Source organism: Podarcis pityusensis (assembly GCF_964106645.2).
Source record: "Podarcis pityusensis genome assembly, chromosome: 13".
In the NCBI taxonomy this organism is placed as follows: Eukaryota; Metazoa; Chordata; class Lepidosauria; order Squamata; family Lacertidae; genus Podarcis; species Podarcis pityusensis.
In genome coordinates this window covers 52,445,454-52,465,771 of record NC_138038.1, presented here as the reverse complement: position 1 = coordinate 52,465,771, position 20,318 = coordinate 52,445,454, and the positions used below count along the sequence as shown (strand labels likewise).

At 46.6% G+C, this 20,318-nt stretch overlaps 1 protein-coding gene and 1 long non-coding RNA gene across 4 annotated transcripts in view; both read right to left on the bottom strand.

Annotated features, from left to right (window-relative positions):
- Positions 1 to 13,902, bottom strand: part of LOC308462325 (asialoglycoprotein receptor 1-like) — a 37,767-nt gene extending 23,865 nt beyond the window's left edge. Inside the window, exons 1-9 of one of the 3 annotated variants that reach the window (XM_080979977.1) lie at positions 13,754 to 13,902; positions 12,356 to 12,459; positions 10,430 to 10,555; positions 10,203 to 10,298; positions 9,508 to 9,579; positions 6,477 to 6,569; positions 5,285 to 5,436; positions 4,387 to 4,493; positions 1,105 to 2,993 (exon numbers count right to left, since the gene is read on the bottom strand). In XM_080979977.1, the coding sequence (XP_080836103.1) occupies positions 2,843 to 2,993; positions 4,387 to 4,493; positions 5,285 to 5,436; positions 6,477 to 6,569; positions 9,508 to 9,579; positions 10,203 to 10,298; positions 10,430 to 10,555; positions 12,356 to 12,425 (867 nt within the window). In that variant the 5' untranslated portion in view covers positions 12,426 to 12,459; positions 13,754 to 13,902 and the 3' untranslated portion in view covers positions 1,105 to 2,842. Of the gene's footprint in view, positions 1 to 1,104; positions 2,994 to 4,386; positions 4,494 to 5,284; positions 5,437 to 6,476; positions 6,570 to 9,507; positions 9,580 to 10,202; positions 10,299 to 10,429; positions 10,556 to 12,355; positions 12,460 to 13,753 lie in introns of those variants that run through there. The other 2 variants (XM_080979980.1, XM_080979978.1) reach the window with 2 other exon arrangements.
- Positions 1 to 20,318, bottom strand: part of LOC308462437 — a 45,494-nt gene that overhangs the window by 24,141 nt on the left and 1,035 nt on the right. The gene's annotated exons all lie outside the window — the stretch shown is intronic.

Below are 20,318 nucleotides of genomic sequence, written 5' to 3'. Positions count from 1 at the left end.
GTTGAACCGGTCATGTTATTGAGATGCCTGATTATCGTCTTCCAAAGCAACTACTCTATTCCGAACTTAAAAATAGAAAGCGTAATACTGGTGGTCAACAAAAGAGGTTTAAGGATCCCCCAAGGAAAATCTTTAAAATATGTAGTATAAACACCAACAACTGGGAAACACTGGCCTGCAATCGCTCCAATTGGAGAACAGCCTTTACCAAAGATGTCGTGGGCTTTGAAGACACTCGAACTCAGGACGCAAGGGAGAAACGTGCTAAGAGGAAGGCACGCTTGGCAAATCCATACCGTGATCAACTCCCGCCTGGGAACCAATGTCCCCACTGTGGAAGGACGTGTGGATCCAGAATTGGCCTCCACAGTCACTTACGGACTCACTGTTAAAACCGTGTTTATGAAAGACAATCTTACTCAGCTACGAGGGGTCGCCGAAGAAGAAGAAGAAGAAGAAGAAGAAGAAGAAGGGGGGGAAATGGAATTTTTAAGTGGAGGTGCTCATCAGGATGGCTCACCCTTCCACATTCTCAAGGAGCACCCCAAAATGTAGTGGGGAGGAGAGGGGAGAGAGAGATTTGTGACTGAGATTTGCCCTAAAAAGCACCTGCAACTTCTTCCTTCTGACTTCATATGCTGTGACCATCTGTAAATGATTACAGTTGCATTTTAATGCCGTTACAGTATAAGAATTCATAGGTGTCATAAATAAAATGAATGCTCCTAAGTGCACACGGAAACACCTATGCAGAAGTACATAAACCACATGTGTGTACGAGTACAGGAGAGCAATCCTGAAGCCATTTTGACTCTGAATGACCCCAAATAGTTCCTCTGCAGAGGGAAATATCTTGGGGAAACCTCTCCCAATGATTCTTTTCCTTTTCAAATCCTTCAAATCTTGCTTTAAGGGCATATTCTGTATATGCACAGGGCAGGCCTCTGACATGGATTCAAGAACTAAAATATTTACCATCTCAAAAAACTGGCTCAGACTGGCCAGGTAACTGGTGGCCATTATCAGGTCTCTTGGCAGACAGGAGAGAAGCCATGCACTCAAATTTCTGTCGTAGACCGCCTCTTTCTGTGGCATGTGTGGCTAGGGGTTTGGGCAATTTCTAAAGTCTTTAAATGTTCTTGCACATCTTTGTTCTGGGTCCTCACCTGCTTGCACGGTGCAAGGTGTGGCACTCTGTTGCAACAGAAAAATAAAAATCTGCTTTGCTTTGACCAAATCCTGCCTCCATCCATTCTTCTCTGACTGATAATAGGCTTAGGGGACACAAAGCTCCTCGATAGAGCGTTGGGCTGTAAAAGCCAACCCCAAATTTTTCTATAACAGCGCGAAGGTTTACCATAGCATATGCATTTGTGAGCATATTCCTTGGGCGGAGAACTTCAAAAATAATGTAATATTGACAGATAGCTGTATTTGTTTCATGTACAACTTTGGCAGACTTGTCTTTAGATGAGAACTGAATCGAATTTATTCAACCAACGTGTAATATATATTTTTTAATTACAAAGTTTTATTTATATTACATGCAAACAATAACCAATGGAAAGAGACAACACCAAAAGCTGGGAAATCATCAGTGAGACAGTTACACGACGGTAGTGAATACCGTACTACATTTTAAACAAGGCATGTCCAAAGTCCGTTTCCGGGGCCTAATCCAGCCCATGTGGCAGTTTATTTGCAGGGGTAAAATCCTAAAAAAAAACCCTCAACAACTTCAATCCTAAAAAAACCTCCACAACCACAGTTGGCCCTTTGGTCGGCCCTCACGGCCCTTCACTTCATCAAATCTGGCCCTCTTTGAAAAAAGTTTGGAACGAACTCATGGGTTTGGAGAGCCAAACTTCATTTTTGGGTGCCAGGGAGGATTCAAGCAGATCTGAAACGTAGGATACGAAACCCCACCAAATTGCACAAAACGGTCCTCTTTATTGCTTGCCTTTTATCACCCGAATCTTGTGGGTTATCTCCTCAGCAATTGCAACCATTTTTGTACCACCGTTCCAAAACCAGGTCTGTTAATTCTCTCTCCCCATTTTGGGCAATAGAAAGTCTGGCAGCTACTAAGAACCATGTTGAGAGGGGTTGGTTGGGGTCTGAGTTTCTTTCCCCCCCAATTTTTAAAATTTATTTTCCACATTTATAACAGACATAACATATAAAACACACAAAAGAAAACACATTCCAATACTAACGAATGTATTTTTCGACATTTTTTTCAACTCATTATAAATCTTTTCCCAGAAGTCCTTCACCTTGGGACACGTCCACCACATATGATCAAAGGTGCCTTCTTTTTCTAACATAAATTATCGTTCGCATGGTAAATCTTTACTAATTTTACTGGAGTTAAGTACCATCTATACATCATTTTCATACTGTTTTCTTTTAATGCAGTACATGCAGTGAACTTAACCCCTTTCTTCCGCAACCTTTCCCAATCTTCTAACATTATATTGTGTCCAACATCTCTTGCCTAATCTATCATTACAGATTTAACTTGTTCATCCTTTGTATGCCACTCCAACAATAAATTATACATTTTGGATAGGTTTTTAACATTGGTATCTAACAACTCTGTTTCCAATTTGGATTTTTCCGTTGCAAAACCTGCTGGGGTCTGAGTTTCTGCTGGAGGTCAGATTTCTGTCGTATGGGCATAGCTGGGGGGTCAGGGGGGCAGCTGCCCTCCAATCAAGTAAATAAATAAAAATACTTAACTAACTGACCAATTGCATTGTATGTAACTCGGTTCTGAGCCCCACTAACTTAAAGCCTGCCCCCCTAAAATAAATCCTGGTTACACCCAATTTCCGCCGCCTTAATCGGTCATCTCCATCTCGCAGATCCAGCCAAAGTCGAGAGAGCAGTGGTCGTCGGTCCAGCGGCCGTCGCTGTGGAAGTGGACGCAGTTCTCTCCTCCCAAAAGTCCATGGCTGGAAGAGTTATCTGGCTGACCTGGAACCCAGTCCCTAGACGGGGGCACGGGGGGGGGGGGAAGGAGAGTTGAAGACACAGGTCGCGATCCTCAAAACCACCTGCAGGTTCAGGCCCGGGAAGCAGGAGCGCGGAATCTACTTGGTTACTTAGCAAAGGGGTTGAGAGGTTGAAATTCTAGGTCCAGAGAGACAGGGGCTCAGGCTGAGGCTAAAACCACATGCTTTGATGAACCATTGCCCTCAAATTAGGGTTCCCAAATCAGGAGCACCCCACATCCTGAGACTGCAGGGCCTATATCTGAGTCTTAGGGGTGGCCCCTGGTGAAGTCCTGGAGTGATGTCACAGGGGGTGGGGCCTAGAGAATCTATGCAGTAATTTGGTTCAGAAGCTTCAGCTGGTGCAGAATTCAGATTGCTCACTGGAGCAGACGGTTTGAGCATATTTCACCGATCTTGGTCCGAATGCACTGGCTACCGATTAGTTTCCAGGCCCAATTCAAAGTGTTGGTTTTGATCTATAAAGCCTTAAATGGCTCAGGATCGCAGTACCTCAAGAACCAACCCAGACCCTAAGATCATCTTCTGAGGCCCTTCTTCATGTGCCACCTCCTCAAGGGGTCCGGAGGGTGGCAACACAAGAACGGGGCCTTTTCTGTGGTGGCTCCCCTTCTGAGGGATGCTCTCGCCAGGGAAGTTCGCCTGGTGCCTTCATTATACACCTTTAGGTGCCAGGCAAAAACGTTCCTTTTTCACCAGGCCTTTGGTTGATCTTATTGACATCCAACATCCTTTTAGAATGTGGCTTGGGGGGGGGTTATTGGGTTACTGCTTGTGGTTTGATTTTCTATGTTGTGCTCTTGTTGTGAACTGCCCTGAGACCTCCGGGCATAGGGCGGTGTATAAATTGAATTAATAATAATAATAACAACAACAATAATAATTTGCAACAACAGAGGTGAATTTTGGTTTGATTTTCTATGTTGTGGTCTTGTTGCGAACCACCCTGAGACCTCCATGTATATGGCGGTGTATAAATTGAAATAATAATAATAATAAAAATAAAAATAAAAATTTGCAAGAGGAAAGAGGGAGGAGAGGAGGCAGACCCCGCTGACCCCTATTCTGCAATTCCCAGAGTGGTTTAACAATCAATCCCTCCTCCCAGGGAAATCTGGGAATTGTAGTTCTGTGAGAGGAACAGACATTTCCTCGGAAGTCTCCCGAACATGCCACAGCTCCCAGAATCCTCTGGAGGGAAGCCAGGACTGTTTAAAGCTGTACCCCAGGGCTTTGAACGTATGGTGTGAAGGTGGCCAAAGTCTTCGCTCCAGAAGGACTGTGGCGGGGCCTGCTACTTTACGGCACCAGCCCCTAGCGTGCCCCGCATTGCATTATGGGTTGGCCACACTGCCGCCCGCGAACTTACCCTTGGCTAAATGTATAGGGCCTTCCGTCCACCCACTTCCAGCTCCCGCCGGTGTAAGTCAAGCCGATCCACATATACTGCGGGCGCACACGGACGGCCACAAATTGCTGGCGTGGAAAAAAAGCACAGAGGGGAGGGAAACAGAAGGATCTCTTAACTTGCTCTCAGTTTCCCCCATCTTAAATTCAGTTCTTTACATTTCCACATCGATTTTTTTATTTTTGGAGAACCCCAATGAAAACTCATTAGCACCCTAGCGCTAATGACACATTTTCAACGCCATTTTGCAAGGGGGAATCTTTTTCTTCTTTGCTTTACTGCCAACAGATTTGCTTTACTGCCAACAGATTGTGACTTGTTGGCTGTTATGCCTGGAACTCTGTGAGTAAAACCTTCACCTATTTGCAAAGCCAAGCGCCTGTGATTTATTCTAGCCTAGGTATTTTTGTGGGGAACATCTGTTTAAAGGTGGAAGTGGGCAGATGTAAATCTAACCAAGTTTCAATGTGCTTGGAGCAATCTTCTTTGGCGATCTCTCGTAGCCGAGTAAGATTGTCTTCCATAAACACGGTTTTAACAATGAGTGCATAAGTGACTGTGGAGGCCAATTCTGGACCCACACGTCCTTCCACAGTGGGAACATTGGTTCCCAGGCGGGAGTTGATCACGGTGTGGATTTGCCTGGCGTGCCTTCCTCTTAGCATGTTTCTCCCTTGCGTTCTGAGTTCAAGTGTCTTCAAAGCCCACGACACCTTTGGTCAAGGCTGTTCTCCAACTGGAGCGCTCGCAGGCCAGTGTTTCCCAGTTGTCGGTGTTTATACTACTTTTTTTAGTGCTAACTCTGCTACACATCTCTTCCAAACCGCTCTCTCCAACACAAAACCTACTGGGCACCTACCTGTTCCTCAATGGAGTCGATGATCACCAGGTGGGCATTTTGGACTTCACAGTTGACCTTGGCCTCCTCCCAGGATTTACTCTTTCCAGACTCCCAGTAACAGCTTTTACGAAAGAAGTCCCACCCTTTCGGACAACATTCCTTTGGGTTAGCTGGAAGATCAGACAACACAAAGGGAGGAAGATAAAGGGAGCAATAGTCAAACTCTGTATAGACCCAATGAAACAGCGGAAGTCCACTGATTTCAGCCAGAAGGCAGACTATCAGGTCATGTGTCCCCAGCAGTGACCAGAGGAGGAATGACCGCAGGGAGGAGCACAAAGAGAAGAAATGCCACGGTACATTTGCAGCAGCAGAACCTGACACCTTCGGTCGCCCCAGCTGCAACAAAACACATCTCTCCCATATCAGTCTCTACAGCCACAACAGGCGCTGTAATTCTCCAACATCTTCAGCCCAGTAGACCTGAAGGAGCGTCTCCACCCCCATCGTTCTGCCTGGACACTGAGGTCCAGCTCCGAGGGCCTTCTGGCGGTTCCCTCGCTGCGAGAAGTGAGGTTGCAGGGAACCAGGCAGAGGGCCTTCTCGGTGGTGGTGCCCGCCCTGTGGAATGCCCTCCCACCAGATGTCAAAGAGAACAACAACTACCAGACTTTTAGAAGACATCTGAAGGCAGCCCTGTTTAGGGAAGTTTTTAATGTCTGACGTCGTATTATTTATTATTATTATTATTATTATTATTATTATTATTATTATCCCATGCCCTTGTAAAATGTGGCTTTGGGGGGGGCTTATTGGGTTGTTGTTTTTATTTTGATTATATATTTTGTGGTTTTATATTTTAATTTTGTTCTGTGCACCGCCCTGAGACCTCCAGGTACAGGGCGGTATATAAATTCTATTATTATTATTATTATTATTATTATTATTATTAATATTAATATTATACCGCCCTTCATTGTAAGATCTCAGGGCAGTACACAGGATAAAAACCATGAATACAGGATAAAAACATGAAGCTAAATGAAAGAAAACAGCAAAATGATACACCCCCCCCCAAAAAAGGCACATTTAAAAGGCTGTAGAATATTAATCAGTCAAAGGCCTGAGGAACTTTTTTGCCGCGCGTCCCTGGGGAGAACATCCCACCTCTTTCGCCCCCCACCCGCTTTCCGGCTGCCCCCCTCCTGACCTGTTCGGTTGTTCTTGAAATCCTCCAGCTCGCAATACATGAGTCGGAAGCTCTTTTGCATGTCTTTCAGCCGGGTCAGGAGTTGCGTCTTGGCTGGTGAGAGCGAAGAGAGAGAGGAAAAAAACATAAAAGAAGAAGAAGAAGAGTTTGGATTTGATATCCCGCTTTATCACTACCCAAAGGAGTCTCAAAGGGGCTCACATTCTCCTTTCCCTTCCTGCCCCACAACAAACACTCTGTGAGGTGAGTGGGGCTGAGAGACTTCAGAGAAGTGTGACTGGCCCAAGGTCACCCAGCAGCTGCAGGTGGAGGAGCGGAGACTCGAACCCGGTTCCCCAGATTACGAGACTACCGCTCTTAATCACTGCACCACACTGGGGGAGGTGGCTAGTTAGGCAGCCACATTTGACTTTCAGAGGGGGGAAATGCACACAGACCAGGAACATTTGCAAAAACGTCGAAAGCTCCACGGAGGAGCAGGAATACCCATTCCATCTCGGAAGCAGGAAAACGGTTTCTATCGGGACCTCCTGTTTGTCTGCCATGGCGAATGGCTGTACCCATTCCTTTTCGTGCTAATCGAGGATAATATGGGAGTAATTATCCTCCCAACTCTTCACCCACAGATCGTCCGATACCTGCCGCCCACTCTGAAGGAATGTGGGGGGCAGGAGGCGCTGCGTGCATTTTACCGTGTGTTTTGGCAACTCTCCAAAGCTGTCGCCATGAGCAGCGGACACCTGCTTTTTTAAGATAAAATTCGGGCTTAACTAAAAGACATGCTCTGAACTAGGGGAGATAAAGTACTCTGCTGATTCAGCCACTGGGTGCCAAGGATTCGACCTGGAGAAGGACTTTCCTTGTAACTATCGGTATGTTGGAGGAAGCGAGCCTCCATTACGTTCTCTTGATATATTTCGCATTTGCTGTTTTTTCGGCAAATCTTCCCCGAAGGATGGTTTGAAATAAGCAAGCGGGACTGAAAGAGTGTCTTGCTAACGTTATTGTTATGGTTTAGCTACAAAATTGACTGTGTGAAATCTGGACTATGATTCTGGCAAAGACCTTTAATGGAATGATAAAAAGAATTCATGATGGGAACTGTGGCGTGTTTTTTACAGAAACATCAACTCGCTAGCAGCTGGAAAAAGATGACAGGAGGGAATTTTGGATATCTGCCCAGCGCCAATGGCAAAAAAGGCGACATCTCTCTCAGTCTTGGCTGTGACGCATTAAGAAAGTGAAAGTGAACGTTGGATTACAGGACAATATTTCACACAGAACTACAAAGGACTGACCCGCTTGTTTAAACGAACTGTTAAAAATAAATGAAGGATCAACATCAGAAATGTTTATCGGGACTATCTTTTTTTTTAATCATTTTTATTGATTGTCCAATAAAAACACCCAATCAAGATATCCGAATCATAATCCAATTAAAAATAAAAAAAACCCACCAAATTATAGTCCAAATTGTAATTATTAATTTTTTCCGGGCTCCCCATAGTCTGGACCTCTGAAGCATATCTCCAAATCTTCATTCCTGCCTCTTCCGTTTATCAGGTCTATCTGACTAATTAAGGATGCATTAACAATATTAGATCATCACTCCCTGAACTTCAGAGCGTGGGAAGTCACCCAAAGATTTATAATTTGGCATGCTTCTTTGGCCGTTTTGTTGTATTTTAATTTGGAATGATTGAATGTGGTTTTTACTGGATTGTCAAATTGGCAAACTTAATAAATATCATTTATAAAAAGAAAAAAGTTTCTATCCCCTGCTCTCCTCCCTCCTGAAACTTCCCCACATGATGCAGCAAATGAAATTATTTAACACCCGCCTAGCATACATTCCACTAGCTATAAACTAGGATTGCAACGCTCTCCCATCAGAGTCAGAGGAAGCGATGCTTCTGAACACCAGTTGCTGGAAACCCCAGGACGAGAGATTTGCTCTTGTGCTCGGATCCTGCTCGCAGGTTCCCATAATAAAACATCTACAGGGGCTTCAGGCTGCTGCTTTATTACATCCTGAAGGTGGAGGATTGTCAGCACTGGGAGAGGACATGTAGTTGTTGTTGTTTAGTCGTTTAGTCGTGTCCGCCTCTTCGTGACCCCCTGGACCAGAGCACGCCAGGCACTCCAGCCAGTGTGGTGTAGTGGTTAAGAGCGGTAGTCTCGTAATCTGGGAAACCGGGTTCGCATCTCCGCTCCTCCACATGCAGCTGGTGGGTGACCTTGGGTCAGTCACGCTCTCTCAGCCCCACTCACCTCACAGAGTATTTGTTGTGGGGGAGGAAGGGAAAGGAGATTGTTAGCCACTTTGAGACTTCTGAAGGGGAGTGAAAGGCGGGATATCAAATCCAAACTCTTCTTCTTCTTCTTCCTGTCTTCCACTGCCTCCCACAGTTTGGTCAAACTCATGCTGGCAGCTTCGAGAACACTGTCCCACCATCTCGTCCTCCGTCGTCCCCTTCTCCTTGTGCCCTCCGTCTTTCCCAACATCAGGGTCTTTTCCAGGGAGTCTTCTCTTCTCATGAGCTGGCCAAAGTCTTGGAGCCTCAGCTTCAGGATCTGTCCTTCCAGGGAGCACTCAGGGCTGATTTCCTTCAGAATGGAGAGGTTGGATCTTCTTGCAGTCCATGGGACTCTCCAGAGTCTCCTCCAGCACCAGAATTCAAAAGCATCCATTCTTCGGCGATCAGCCTTCTTTATGGTCCAGCTCTCACTTCCATACATCACTACTGGGAAAACCAGAGCTTTTACTATACGGACCTTTGTTGGCAAGGTGATGTCTCTGCTTTTTAAGATGCTGGGGAGTGGGCATAGGAAGAGCCTTTAGCTGGATCAGGCCAATGACCCACCTAGTCCAGCATCCTGTTCTCACAGTGGCCGCCCAGTTGCCTCAATAGGGAAACCCACAAACACGATCCGAGCACGAGAGTGATTCAGAAGTATTGCTGCCTTCAAAAGTGATTGCCCAAGTTCTCCGTGGAGACATTTTGCACCAGGTGGTGCCTCCTCAACTCACCTGCTTCCTCTTTCTCTGCTAGCTCTTTGACCTTCCCCTCCAGGTCCTTCATTTTCGCTTCCGTGTCTGCCTCTGCAAATGCACAAATTGGGGTTGGTAGCTGTTGTAAAAAGGTAGCTATTGTTGGAGGCTATTGTAAAAAGCTGAAGACACCAGCAGACCTGACATAAATTCTGCAACACAGTACAGTGGTACCTCTGGTTGCAAACAGGATCTATTCCAGAGGCCTGTTCACAACATGAAAAGCCTGCAACCTGAAGCGCCGTATCTGCGCAGGTGCGCGGTGCGATTTGGCGCTTGTGCACATGCGTGAGCAGTGAAACCCGGAAGTAACCCTTTCCGGTACTTCCGGGTCACCGCGGGACGCAACCTGAAAAAACGTAACATGAAGCAAACATAACATGAGGTATGACTGTATAGTAGTAGTATCTGACCATAGACAATAGAAGGATTGGATATGTATTAAAGGACAGAAACGGACAATAGAAAGGTGTGTACAATTTATGAGGAAGAAGGAAACCAGTTGAAGGGAGGGAGGGAAGTCATGAACTCAGCGGAGCAAATGCATTTGATTGATTATTGTAATGTTGTTATATTTTATGTTTTATTAATGAAAATAATAAAAATATATTGAAAAAGAAAAGAAAAGAACAGGTTTCACTTTCCTTTGAACCCACAGTGCTGCCTTCACTTACCCTTGTGCTGGGAAGCAACCATCCCTTCACCAACACTTTGATTCATGCTTGTGATTTCATCCTTCAACCCCAATAACTGAGAGATGTGGTCACTGCCTGGGGTGGGGGTAAGAACATAAGAACATATGACATGTCCTTCTGGATCTACACAGTCCTCTTTTAAAGCAATCCAGACTGGAGGCTACGACAGGCTTAAACGTTCTCCCTTCAAATGATGAAGAACTCACCTTTGGCGCCAAAGACAATGATTGCGATGGTGAGGATGGCGCCCACTCCCAGCAGGATCAGGACCAGGCGACGGCTGGGGCAGATTCGTTGCCTCCATGATAGGCCCGGGGAGCGTTTCTGGGCGGCTGAGGAGAAGGGACATCGGTCAGGAATCCACCCTCAACTCCAGCTTGCGTTTTAGATCTTCTCCAGTAATTTATCTCTCAACGTTGCTTGACACTTCTGACACCACTTGGCTGCAACGCTGTGATGTTTATGAGCATTCCAAACAACCAGGCAGCAAAAACAGTCAGGATGTTTGCAGGCCAGCTTCTTTGAGGGAAGGGGAAATTGTCACCCAGGGGGAAAGTGATTTCACACAGGCCCTAAAGGAAAGGAGGAGTTTTGTAGGGAAGGCCAGGGAGTGAGCAGAGTTCATAGATGGAGGGGAAGCTCAGAAAGAGGGTGACTGAAGGAAGGGTGGAAAGCAGGCCACAGTTTGAGAGGAAGAGGAGGTAGAGAAGTGACAGGGATCAGAGGCAGAAAGATTATGAGACAGGGGAAAGTATGGGCTGAATTTGTCATACTGATTTGTTGAATTACAAATTTTAGTTATAGCGTGATCAGTAATAGTTCATAATTATATGGCATAAGGATGGGACACGGGTGGCGCTGTGGGTTAAACCACAGAGTCTAGGACTTGCCGATCAGAAGGTCGGCGGTTCAAAACCCCGTGACGGGGTGAGCGCCCGTTGCTCGGTCCCTGCTCCTGCCAACCTAGCAAGTCAAAGTGCAAGTAGATAAATAGGTACCACTCCGGCAGGAAGGTAAATGGCGTTTCCGTGCGCTGCTCTGGTTCGCCAGAAGCGGCTTAGTCCTGCTGGCCACATGACCCGGAAGCTGGACGCCGGCTCCCTCGGCCAATAAAGCGAGATGAGCGCCACAACCCCAGAGTCGGCCATGACTGGACCTAATGGTCAGGGGTCCCTTTACCTTAATCACTATAATCCCTCAGCAACACTCAGCAGGAAGTGCCAAAAGACCTCACAGCTACTATGGCATGTGGTGGAGAGAAGGAAGGAATATTTTAACTGAAGGCACAGTAGCCCCAAGGAACCCCTATCCCAATTCCAGAGAAAAAGGCTAGTGGGGAGTCCGCCTACATTTTATAGAGTTGCAGTGGATTTGTAGGTGTCGGATGTGACTGTATGGTATGCTCATTTCTTGGAAGTAATCAATCTTGAACTAGTCCTTGCTCTTTCGGGAAGGTAGGCATGGGTCAACAGAGCTAGCTTCACTAACTTCCTTGGTCCTCACCCATCGCACAAGGACCCCATGGCTATTCTTAGCTGACAGGCCAGAAGGAGACAGGCCAGACTGGTGACTGGGAGCAGCTGCCGAGACCATATCACACCGGTCTTGAAAGACCTACATTGGCTCCCAGTATGTTTCTGAGCACAATTCAAAGTGTCTTTGCTGACCTTGAAAGCCCTAAATGGCCCCAAAGGCCCAGTATACCTGAAGGAGCGTCTCCACCCCCATCATTCTGCCCGGACACTGAGGTCCAGCACCAAGGGCCTTCTGGCGGTTCCCTCATTGCGAGAAGCAAAGCTACAGGGAACCAGGCAGAGGGCCTTCTTGGTAGTGGCGCCCACCCTGTGGAACACCCTCCCACCAGATGTCAAAGAAAACAACAACTACCAGACTTTTAGAAGACATCTGAAGGCAGCCCTGTTTAGGGAAGCTTTTAATGTTTGATGTATTACAGTATTTTAATATTTTTTTGGAAGCAGCCCAGAGTGGCTGGGGAAGCCCAGCCAGATGGGCAGGGTACAAATAATAAGTTATTATTATTATTATTATTATTATTATTAGCCTTTCCCTATGTAGACCTGCTTCCCCATATCCCTCTTTGCCCACGTCAAAATCCCACCTAGCCGACATACCATTTCGGAGCTGAATTTCACAGTCACCCTCCTCACTCATAGTCGCAAGGTCGTTGTAGTCCCGGCTCATTGTGAATCGGGCTCCAGAACTGGGTCAGAGATGCCTGTGTGGAGGGCAGAAGGAGGTGAGAAGTAAACGAAGAGGCAGGATGAAGTTAAAGGATTGGTGGAGCTAGCCTTCCCCATCCTGGTGCCCTCCAACTGTTTTGGACCACGACTCCCATCCGACTCAGCCAGCTGAAAGAGGGCAAGCTTTTAATTGAAGGTACAGTAGCCCTGAAAAACAGTCAACACCCCAAAACATCTAGAGGTAGCCCTGGCACACGGAGAGGCCAGACCAGGGGCCACCAAAGAGATTTGGGTCTGCCTGGTGTGGGTCATCTCTGCTACCCCTGAGTTCTACTCCATTCCCATAAACTCCTTTGTAATGTCAACAAGACTGGCTTTAAAGGTCTTTGTGGAGTCCCCAGTCGTCTCACGGACTATTGACCCGTACACCACTAATCCGCTGCCACCAACCAGGTCCTCCCTGGTAAAATCACTTAATCTCAGTCAGGTTCTCAAGGTAACAAAGAAGAGTAGACGCAAACAAAGTTTAACTGCATTCCAAAAGTTGTTACTCTTTACCTTCTTAAAGGTAAAGGGACCCCTGACCATTAGGTCCAGTCATGGCCGACTCTGGGGTTGCGGCGCTCATCTCGCTTTACTGGCCGAGGGAGCCGGCAAACAGCTTCCGGGTCATGTGGCCAGCAGGACTAAGCCGCTTCTGGCGAACCAGAGCAGCGCACGGAAACGCCGTTTACCTTCCCGTCGGAGTGGTACCTATTTATCTACTTGCACTTTGACGTGCTTTCGAACTGCTAGGTTGGCAGGAGCAGGGACCGAGCAATGGAAGCTCACTCCATTGCGGGGATTCGAACCGCCAACCTTCTGATCGGCAAGTCCTAGGCTCTGTGGTTTAACCCACAGCGCCACCCGCGTCCCATGTATAGTATAGGTAGGTATTATATAGAGTAATGTAGGTATGTTTTACATTATGAAAATTAAGTAGTGTGTTGTGTATGTGTATTGTGTAAATGCATGTGTATGTGTTTTATATGTTATAAAATAAAAAAATTAAATAAAAAGCGCTATGAGACCACTTTGAACAGAACCGGCTTCCCCCAAAGGATTCTGGGAGCTGTCTTTTTCTTCAGGTGCGGACAGTTGTGAGGAGACCCCCTTATTCCCCTCACAGAGCTCCCCCCTGCTCGTCTTGAAGTCTTTTTCAAAGTCCTGCCCCAAAAGGCACCCTCTGCGCATGAGAATTTGCGAGGACATCGCCCACCCAATCCCAGTTCCCTAGAGTGCTACCCAGCAGGTCCAAACTGGGATTAGGAGCCCCCCCCCCAGTCCTACCTTTGCTTCTTTATTTGTCTCCCAGGCAGGGGTGGGTCAGGGTTTCTGTCCGTCTGCCTGACACTCATGGGTTATCTTGGCTCATGTGCTTCCTTCTCCCAGGGGACGGTCATATTTAGAGCTTTCCAAAACCGCAAAGCGGTGACAGCAGGGGAAGCCCAACCTCTGGGTTGGCCCTCCCCCCCCCCCCCATAGTTGAACTGGGGCTAAGTTCCCTCTCAGGCATTCCTTGAAAAGTGGAAGTTGAGCTGAAAGAGGGGAACCAGAAAGCAAACAAAGCATAGAAGCCAAGATCACGTTTCCTCTTTTGAAACAATTTGGTGTCTCCAGTGGGAATGAGTTCCAGAGTCTGCGTGAAGAGGCCCTTTCTTTTATATACCCTAAATCTTCCAAGGCTCAGCTTCATTGGGTGTCTGTAAGTTCTGGAGTTATGAAAGAGGAAAACTTTTTACTGCAGAAGCTCATCCCCTCCAACGTTCCTCGGTTCACATAGACGTCGTATACACATCACATTGAGCAGAAAAAAATTGTTGTTGAGTCCTTTAGTCGTGTCCACCTCTTCGTGACCCCCTGGACCAGAGCACGCCAGGCCCTCCTGTCTTCCACTGCCTCCCGCAATTTGGTCAAACTCATGCTGGTAGCTTTGAGAACACTGTCCCACCATCTCGTCCTCCGTCGTCCCCTTCTCCTTGTGCCCTCCATCTTTCCCAACATCAACGTCTTTTCCAGGGAGTCTTCTCTTCTCATGAGGTGGCCAAAGTCTTGGAGCCTCAGCTTCAGGATCTGTCCTTCCAGGGAGCACTCAGGGCTGATTTCCTTCAGAATGGAGAGGTTTGATCTTCTTGCAGTCCATGGGACTCTCAAGAGTCTCCCCCAGCACCAGAATTCAAAAGCATCCATTCTTCAGCGATGAGCCTTCTTTATGGTCCAGCTCTCACTTCCATACACCACTACTGGGAAAACCATAGCTTTCACTATATGGACCTTTGTTGGCAAGGTGATGCAGAAAAATGGAGTGAAATAAACCTGCCTTGAGTCCTTGTCAGGGAAAAAGGCGGGTAATACTACTACTACTACTACTACTACTACTAATAATAATAATAATAGAAACATAGAGAATGATGAGGAACATACCAGAGAGTAAATCCTATTGAACTCAGTGGGATTTAGTTCCCAGTAAAAATGCTTAGGATCGCAGTGTAAGGCCGCCCAGTCTTTACCCAGTTACCTGGGAGTAAGCTCCATCGAATACAGTGGTGCTTACTTCTGAGTAGACAGTGCAAGGCTCCATTTACAATAAAGGAATCAACACGTCACGTGTTTCTTAAAAAAACTTCTAGCTGCTGAAGCGTTGCAGTGAAAGAACTGGTGACATTTTCCTTCAAAATTATACATGGGAAGCGCTTCACCATTTCCTTCCTTTGGCGCATGGATTTTATTTTCAGTATGGACAGGACCCTGCGCTAAAAGAAAAAGTAAGATATTCTAGGCTCTGAATAAGAAAGCAGAAGCTGATGGAGGAAAATGAGGTTGAGGAGAGCATATTTTGATCACGACGCCATGCAGGGGTCTGTAAAAAGCGGGTGAACGAAGACTGCTTATTCTGCAGGAAAACATCCATTGTGGAACTATCCTGAGGCTATTTAGTGTCATGAGGGAAGTCATCTAGGCAAAGGTAGGGCACGGTAGAGTTTTATAGAACTGTAGAGTTGCAAGGGACACCCAGGGGTTATCTAGCTCAACCCCCGCAATGCAGGAATCACAGCTACAGAATCCCTGAAAGTTGGCCATCTACCCTCTGCTCAGAAACTTCCAATAATAACATGGTGCCTGGTAAGAGGCAAGACAGGGGGTGAGGAGTTTCTCCCTCTTCCATGGTGTGATAGGAGTTTTATGGTCTTAGATATATGGTAATGTTCATAACCGCACATACATAGGTCAGCACACGAAGACCAACCTGGAACCATTTTGATTCCTAAACTGACCAAATGTTTTCTCTGCAAGGTCAAACTGGAAAAGTCTCCCCATTGTCTATTTCCTCACAAATCCTGTCTTAAGGACACATTAAGGACCTGGCCCAGGAAATAAGTATTTATCATTACAAAAGACTGGCCAGGCTCCCCAGGAAATCCAATCAAGTAACCTGGTAGACGGAGATAAACAAGGACAAGAGATAAACAACATTTAAATTTCTGTTTAGACCGCCTATTAGACCACCTTTTTTGTGATGTATGCATGGTGTATCTGAGGGGTGGTCTTAGGTTACACCCCTTCTGTGATGTATGTATAATGTTTCTGGGGGTGGTCTTGATCTACAGGATGGGAATTTCAAAAGTCTTTATAAGCCCTTGCACAGCATTTTTCTGGGTCCTCCTCTTTTCCTGCGTGTGAGGGGAGCACCCTGTTGCAACAGATCAATAAAGATCAAGCTTACTAGCTGCTTTGCTTCTCAGTATTCTCTGGTTGGCCTCTGTTATTTTCTCCTACCAATAGGGAAACTATGTAAGGACTCTATATGGGCTCTTGGATACCCCATAAGGGAAAAGGGCATAATTTTATTTACAACAATGGTACTAAAAGTTGAAATTCTTGGGTGGTGGATTCAGGACAGCCAGGGCCAGATTTAGGTTGGATGAGGCCCTAAGCTACTGAAGGTATTGGGGCCCTTGATATGTCCAGCTGTCCTTTGGCAACAACAAATTGTCCCTGTTTTTTGTGTTGGATATATGCTATATGGTATATTTATGGACCTCATAGGTATCTCAAGCCATTTGCGCATAACAAAATATGCATTTTATCAAAGTACCACATTTTTCTGTGTATAAGACTATATTTTCCCCCTAAATTTTTGAAGTTTAAAATAAAGGGTCATCTTCTACACAGATAGTGCATAGTTCATTTTCTTAATTTTGAGTCCCCCCAAATAGGGGGCATCTTAAACATGGAAAAATACGGTAATTGTTGAACTGAAATACAATTAAGAAGTATATTAATAGTGAAATAATTACCAGTGATATTTGAGGGAGCAGGCTAGCAGGCGGGGCCCATTACTTACATTGTAGGAGCCTACACAACACAAAACACTGTTGCTGTAGGTGGGTTTTGTTTTATTTGATTTTTATCTTATACAGTGGTACCTCGGGTTACAAATACTTTGGGTTACAAACTCTGCTAACCCAGAAATAGTACCTCGGGTTACAAACTTTGCCCCAGGATGAGAACGGAAATTGCACGGCAGCAGCAGGAGGCCCCATTAGTGAAAGCACACCTCAGGTTAAGAATGGTTTCGGGTTAAGAACGGACCTCTGGAACGAATTAAGTTCGTAATGCGAGGTACCGCTGGAAACGTACATCCAGTTGTTTTTTTCCCTTTAAATTTTTTTGGGGAGGGCCCCAAGAGAGTGGGGCCCTAAGCTATAGCTTGTTTAGCTTATACGTAAATCCGGCACTGGGACAGCCAAAAACAAAGTGACTTTTCTTCAGACAATGGATTACTACATTACGCAATTTGGTGTCAGAAGATGGAAGGAGGACGGCAGCCACAGACTTAAAAAATGTTGACTTTCAATTTGTCTGACAGGTTTATCCATGTTTGTATCCAGCAATTCACAGCTACTGTAAGTGGACCCTCCATCTTCAGGGACAGTCTACCTCTGAATAGCAGTTGCCAGCAGGATGAAAAGCAAGTGGTTAGGTCAGTTGTCTTCTTACTCTCCAGGGAGCTTCCTAGAAGTACGGTATCTCTCATTGCCTGGGAGGAGGCTGCGGTCCTGATTCATCCGGCCTCTTCCAATGCCCTTACTTTGCAACGGCAGGATAAATCACAGCTCTTTTTCACAACAGGAAAGGCCTGCAAAATGCCACCAAATTTTACTGGAATGGCATGTGCCACGATGGCATTGAGTCCATGAAAACCACAAAGGGGAGTGTTTTGCTCTAGCTTCCCCTTTCCCCCAAGCTGGAAGGAGAAAGTTGCTGATATAAAAACAATTTCTTGTGTGTGTGTTTCTGTGTATAATCTTCTCAGAATTCAGAGTTCCACCTACTGTACAGAAGTCATTTTCGGTCACATAGAACAGCAGGATAAAGGTAAAGGGACCCCTGACCATGAGGTCCAGTCGTGGCTGACTCTGGGGTTGCGGCGCTCATCTCGCTTTACTGGCCAAGGGAGCTGGCGTACAGCTTCCGGGTCATGTGGCCAGCAGGACTAATCCGCTTCTGGCGAACCAGAGCAGCGCACGGAAACGCTGTTTACCTTCCTGCCAGAGCGGTACCTATTTATCTACTTGCACTTTGACGTGCTTTTGAACTGCTAGGTTGGCAGGAGCAGGGACCGAGCAACGGGAGCTCACCCCGTAATGGGGATTCGAACCGCCGACCTTCTGGTCAGCAAGTCCTAGGCTCTATGGTTTAGACCACAGCGCCACCTGCATCCCAGAACAGCAGGATAATGATGCACAAAAGAGGGGGGGTCTCTTCTCCCCACAACACAGAATTCACTTTTGGGTTTCGTTCCTGCAAGACCTTCCAGTTTCCCCATTTTAAGCAGGGTGACTCTGCTTTCTTTGAAGGTGCCCCAGGTTCTGCAATTGTTCCAGGGCTGTGACTATCATTTTTTGCCACGGGGCATAGGAAATCTGTCCCTGATAGACCACCACTGTGGTCTATGTGATACACCACTGTGATACTTGGAGGCTGTAGGGTAACGCCACATTCAGAAGTGCAGGTTCCCTTCATGGTAGTAGTAGTAATAATAATTTATTATTTATACCCCACCCACCTGGCTTTGTTTCCCCAGACACTCTGGGCGGCTCCCAACAGAATATTAAAAACACAATAAAACATCAAACATTTAAAACTTCCTTAAACAGGGTTGCCTTCAGATGTCTTCTAAAAGTCAAATACTGTAGTTATTTATTTCCTTGAAATCTGATGGGAGGGCATTCCACAGGGCGGGCGTAACCACCAAGAAGACCCTCAGCCTTGTTCTCTGCAACCTCACTTCACGCAGGGAGGGAACCACCAGAAGGCCCTCAGTGTCCGGGCAGAACGATGGGGGTGGAGACGCTCCTTCAGGTCTACTGGGCCTTTGAGGCCGTTTAGGGCTTTCAAGGTCAGCACCAACACTTTGAATTGTGCTCGGAAACGTACTAGGAGCCAATTAAGGTCTTTCAAGACCAGTGTTACATGGTCTCGGTGGCCACTCCCAGTCACCAGTCTACCTACCACATTCTGGATTAGTTGTAGTTTCCAGGTCACCTTCAAAGGTAGCCCCACGTACAGCACATTGCAGTAGTCCAAGTGAGAGATAACCAGAGCATGCACCACTGTGATGAGACAGTCTGTGGACAGGGAGGGTCTCATCCTGTGTCCCAGATGGAGCTGGTAGACAGCTGCCCTGGACACAGAACTGACCTGCGCCTCCATGGACAGCTGTGATTCCAAAATGACTCCCAGGCTGTGCACCTGGTCCTTTGGGGGCACAGTTGCCCCATTCAGGACCAGGGAGTCCCACACATACACCCTTATAAGATTATACACCCATCTAAGATTATACATATAGGGACACAGGTGGAGCTGTGGGTTAAACCACAGAGCCTAGGACTTGCCAATCAGAAGGTCGGTGGTTCGAATCCCCGCGACGGGGTGAGTTCCCGTTGCTCGGTCCCTGCTCCTGCCAACCTAGCAGTTCGAAAGCACGTCAAAGAGCAAGTAGATAAATAGGTACCACTCTGGCAGGAAGGTAAACGGCATTTCTGTGCACTGCTCTAGTTCGCCAGAAGCGGCTTAGTCATGCTGGCCACATGACCCGGAAGCTGTATGCCGGCTCCCTCGGCCAATAAAGCGAGATGAGCGCCGCAACCCCAGAGTCGGCCACGACTGGACCTAACAGTCAGGGGTCCCTTTACCTTTACCTTCAAGATTATACATTGCAGAAACAATGCCAATTTTGAAAGAGGGCTGTATGCTGGCTGGTGTATTGCTTTGGAAAGTGCAAATCTGTAAGATTTGCCTTTAAATGAGAAGGGAATCAAATTCCACTCCTCTCCACTGGGTGATCGGGAAACCCAGCTGTTTCTTCATGTAACTTGGCTTATGACACTCACTGCTGAGAGGTGTACTTAAAATCCAATAGCTTAAAAGGCTCTGTTGTTCCCCCCTCCCCCCCAAAACCCCTTCCTTGCTTACTTCCATTATACTGTTTACACTCTCTCCAATTCTCCAAGGCAGTGAGATGTTTCTGGTGTGGAGCACTCACCTGAGTGCGTTTTCCTTTAGAACGCAGTCGCTGGAGGCTTTGGACGTCTTGCAATATTAGTGCTTCACCTACAAATATTCAGGCTCAGAATGGGTGGAAATGGTTGTCCGCCGCTGAATGCCAAACTGCAGAACTGGCACTTTTACAACCGGTTGCAGAACATTCGTTCCTCACTTGGGAGATAATTGATCTTTTAGCGTGGCGGCACCTAAACCTTGGAACTCCCTGCCTATTGATACGAGACAGCTGCTTTCTCTGTACTGTTTTCAACCCCTTGTGGAAAACCGTTTTGTTTGTTTCTTTAGG